General features: G+C 49.6%; 1 protein-coding gene across 1 annotated transcript; it reads left to right on the plus strand.

Annotated features, from left to right (window-relative positions):
- Positions 1-1252: 1252 nt before the first annotated feature.
- On the plus strand, positions 1253-2269 carry CXCR1 (C-X-C motif chemokine receptor 1). Its single transcript, XM_008073702.1, has one exon. The coding sequence runs from the start codon at positions 1274-1276 to the stop codon at positions 2267-2269; it is 996 nt and encodes a 331-aa protein (XP_008071893.1). The 5' UTR covers positions 1253-1273.
- The last annotated feature ends 1184 nt before the right edge of the window (positions 2270-3453 follow it).

Here is a 3453-nt window from a genome sequence, read left to right on the forward strand (position 1 = left end):
TCAGTGAAAAGTCGGCCACAGTCTTTTCATCCTCTCCTTTTATACCTCTCTCTTTTGTGGAGCAGAGACTGACAATTCCCCAATTCGATCTTTATTGCTTTGCCCCTGTGAAAATGCAAAATACTGACAGGGAGAGAACATACTAAGATGTGTGGATCTGAATGAGTTTATCACAGAACCTTAGACCTGGAAGCAAATTAGAGGTGACTTACTATGTCTTCCTCAATTTGCAGATGGGCAGACTGAAATCTACTATGATAAAAGGCCCCACTTAAGGTCACACAGCTCATCAGTGATAGAATCAGGATCGAATGAGGACTGGGTGCTGAGTATCCTTATATTAAATCTGAGTGACTTTCCAAAGGCTGTCAGACAGTTCTCTGGAGAGCTCTGGGGGCTCTTGGGGGCTCTTTAGGGGTCATCTGGGTTGAGAGACCGGCACACCCTCCAGCACACGGGTTCAGTTTCACACATTGGGCTTCTGGGAAGATTTTGTTTCAATAAGTGTTTCACATACACACATAAAAGCTTGAAAATTGCTAAGCGATCCTGTGGATGTTTGGAAAGGGATCTTGGGATCTCAGGGACCACGATGGAGACGTTATCCTCTCAAATGCCAAAAATTCCTTTAGACAGAGCACCAAAACGTTTATTGCTCATTTAAAGACAGGCTAAAAATGCAGTTTAATGCAGTTATCACTTCATCCCCTAGGAGATTTTAAGAAGGGTAAACAGGAGTCAGGGAGAACATGAGGATGGGTTGGGGGGTTTAGTAAGACAGAAAGGGACACCTGGGAGGTGGTTTTCTTCTTCCATTTTGCTTAACACTGGCCCTTCTTTGAAAGTCTAAGACCTACCTCGTCCTGGCATCCAAATGCACAGACATGGCTGTGAAGGTTAAAGAGGGACAGAGATAGAGATGTGGGTAGAGTGGAGACAGTTATAGGCCACCAAGGGTAAGGTGTTTTCCCCTCATCCCATCCTCAGGCTGAGTCTCAGGTGGATAACACTAGGAAGCCGGCCTCCAAAGTAGCCCAGGTTAGAGGCAAAGCAGGGAGTTCTCCAGTTGCTAAACCGACAGAGAAGCAGAACATATCCCAGTCACTGCTCTCACATCCTTGATGAGAGTGCAGTAAGTCTGGGTTACTAAATCACGTTTATTTCCTTCTTAATCTTTCAACTAGATCAAACCATGGCTGTAACAGAGAAAAACATGTGGACTTCTGCTGTTCCATGGTGGTTGTCATATGAGGAGTTTTTAGATTTCACTGGTATGCCATCTGTAGATAAAGATTACAGTCCCTGTAATCCACAGAGTGAGACACTCAACAAGTATGTTGTGGTTGTCATCTATGCCCTGGTGTTCATGCTGAGCCTGCTGGGAAACTCCTTGGTGATGCTGGTCATCCTACACAGCAGAGCCGGGCGCTCTGTCACCGACGTCTACCTGCTGAACCTGGCCTTGGCCGACCTGCTCTTTGCCCTCACCTTGCCCATCTGGGCTGCCTCCAGGGAGAGGGGCTGGATTTTTGGCACACCCCTGTGCAAGGTGGTCTCGCTCCTGAAGGAAGTCAACTTCTACAGTGGTATTCTACTCCTGGCCTGCATCAGCGTGGACCGCTACCTGGCCATCGTCCATGCCACGCGCACACTGACCCAGAAGCGCCACTTGGTCAAGTTCATATGTGTGGGCATCTGGGGACTGTCTCTGGTTTTGTCCTTACCCTTCTTCCTTTTCCGTGAGACCTATCGTCCAAACAATTCCAGCCCTGTCTGCTATGAAGTTCTGGGGGATGACACAGCAAAATGGCGGATGGTGTTGCGAGTCCTGCCCCACACTTTTGGCTTCATCCTACCGCTGCTGGTCATGCTGTTCTGCTATGGATTCACCCTGCGCACGCTGTTCAAGGCCCACATGGGGCAGAAGCACCGGGCCATGCGGGTCATCTTTGCCGTCGTCCTCATCTTCCTGCTCTGCTGGCTGCCCTACCACATGGTCCTGCTCACGGACACTCTCATGAGGACCCGGGTGATCGAGGAGAGCTGTGAGCGCCGCAGCGACATCGACCGGGCCCTGGAAGCCACCGAGATTCTGGGCTTCCTCCACAGCTGCCTCAACCCCTTCATCTACGTCTTCATTGGTCAAAAGTTTCGCCATGGATTTCTCAAAATCCTGGCTACTCATGGCCTGGTCAGCAAGGAGTTCTTGGCACGTCACCGCATTGGCTCTTACACTTCTTCCTCTGTCAATGTCTCTTCAAATCTCTGAAAGCCATCAACTAAAAAGTATCTTTCCCTAATAAAGAAAGAATAACCATTACCCCAAGATTGCGTATAGAGGTTAGTCCGGCTCTGGTGAGACACTATCTGGGTTTGCAGAGGAGGCTATAGAATACAGGGAAATGGCCGGGTGTGGTGGCTCAAGCCTGTAATCCTAGCACTTTGGGAGGCCGAGGCGAGAGGATTGCCTAAGCCCGCTGGTTTGAGACCAGCCTGGGCAACGTGGTGAGACCTCGTCTCTAAAATAAATAAAAAATATTAGCCAGGTATGGTTGCATGCACCTGTAATTCTGGCTACTTAGAAGTCTGCGGTGGAAGGACAGCCAGAGCCCAGTGGGTTGTCGGGTTGGCCGTGACTCCACTCAAAAAAAAAAAAAAAAAAAAAAAAAAAGAATGCAGGGAAGTTAGGGGCTGGTGTCTTCAGGGGCCAAACCACCCTTCTGAGGGACTGCTGAGATATCTCCAAAGACAAGTCTGTACACCTCCATGAAAAGGAAGTATCAACATTCCTCAACAGGAACTCTTGCATCTTTGACCCACTAACTGAGTAATTAGCACAATCACCTCTAAAGCCTGAATCTGACATTAGATCAAAGAACTGGAGCTGAAGCTGTGTCCTCATACACAGTGGACGCTCTTGTTGACCTTCTCAGAGACATCTCATTAACTGCTGTGTAGGTTCCGCTTAGGCTCTCTGGTGGCTCTGTGTTCTCGGACCTGAACTTGGGGAATGTTTTTCTCATCTCGGGAATGTTGCAGTGTCAGCAACATACCTGTGCATCAAGCCACCTGGTGGCCTTGTGAGGAGCTAGGAACACATCTTTCCCCCCGGGTGAGGAGGGAGAACAAAGGGGAAGAGGATTTGGATGCCAGACCTGTGGCACAGTCCTCCCTACCCCCATGACCAACATCAGGCAACTGTGCTGGTCACCTGCTGAGCCCCAGATAGAGTGAGATAACCCTGCCCTCTTGGAGCTTCCACGCTGGCACAGAGCATCGGCAACCCCAGAAAGCCATGCACAGGCAGCCCTCCACTGGTCTCAGACATTCCTAATAAAATTTCTCGAGTGTGACATAGAGTCAGATGTGTGCGTGACGTTGTTGGCTGCTCCTGCAGCAGAATGAGGGCAGCACCCCCCAAAAAGGCATCTCTCTGGGCTGAAGGGTGGCATT

Source organism: Carlito syrichta, unplaced genomic scaffold (genome assembly GCF_000164805.1).
Source record: "Carlito syrichta isolate Samal-C Ts95f unplaced genomic scaffold, Tarsius_syrichta-2.0.1 Scaffold115728, whole genome shotgun sequence".
NCBI classification, from domain to species: domain Eukaryota; kingdom Metazoa; phylum Chordata; class Mammalia; order Primates; family Tarsiidae; genus Carlito; species Carlito syrichta.

Excerpts from the sequence above, each read along its gene's own strand:
- CXCR1 (XM_008073702.1), top strand. The coding sequence starts at position 1,274 with ATGCCATCTGTAGATAAAGATTACAGTCCCTGTAATCCACAGAGTGAG.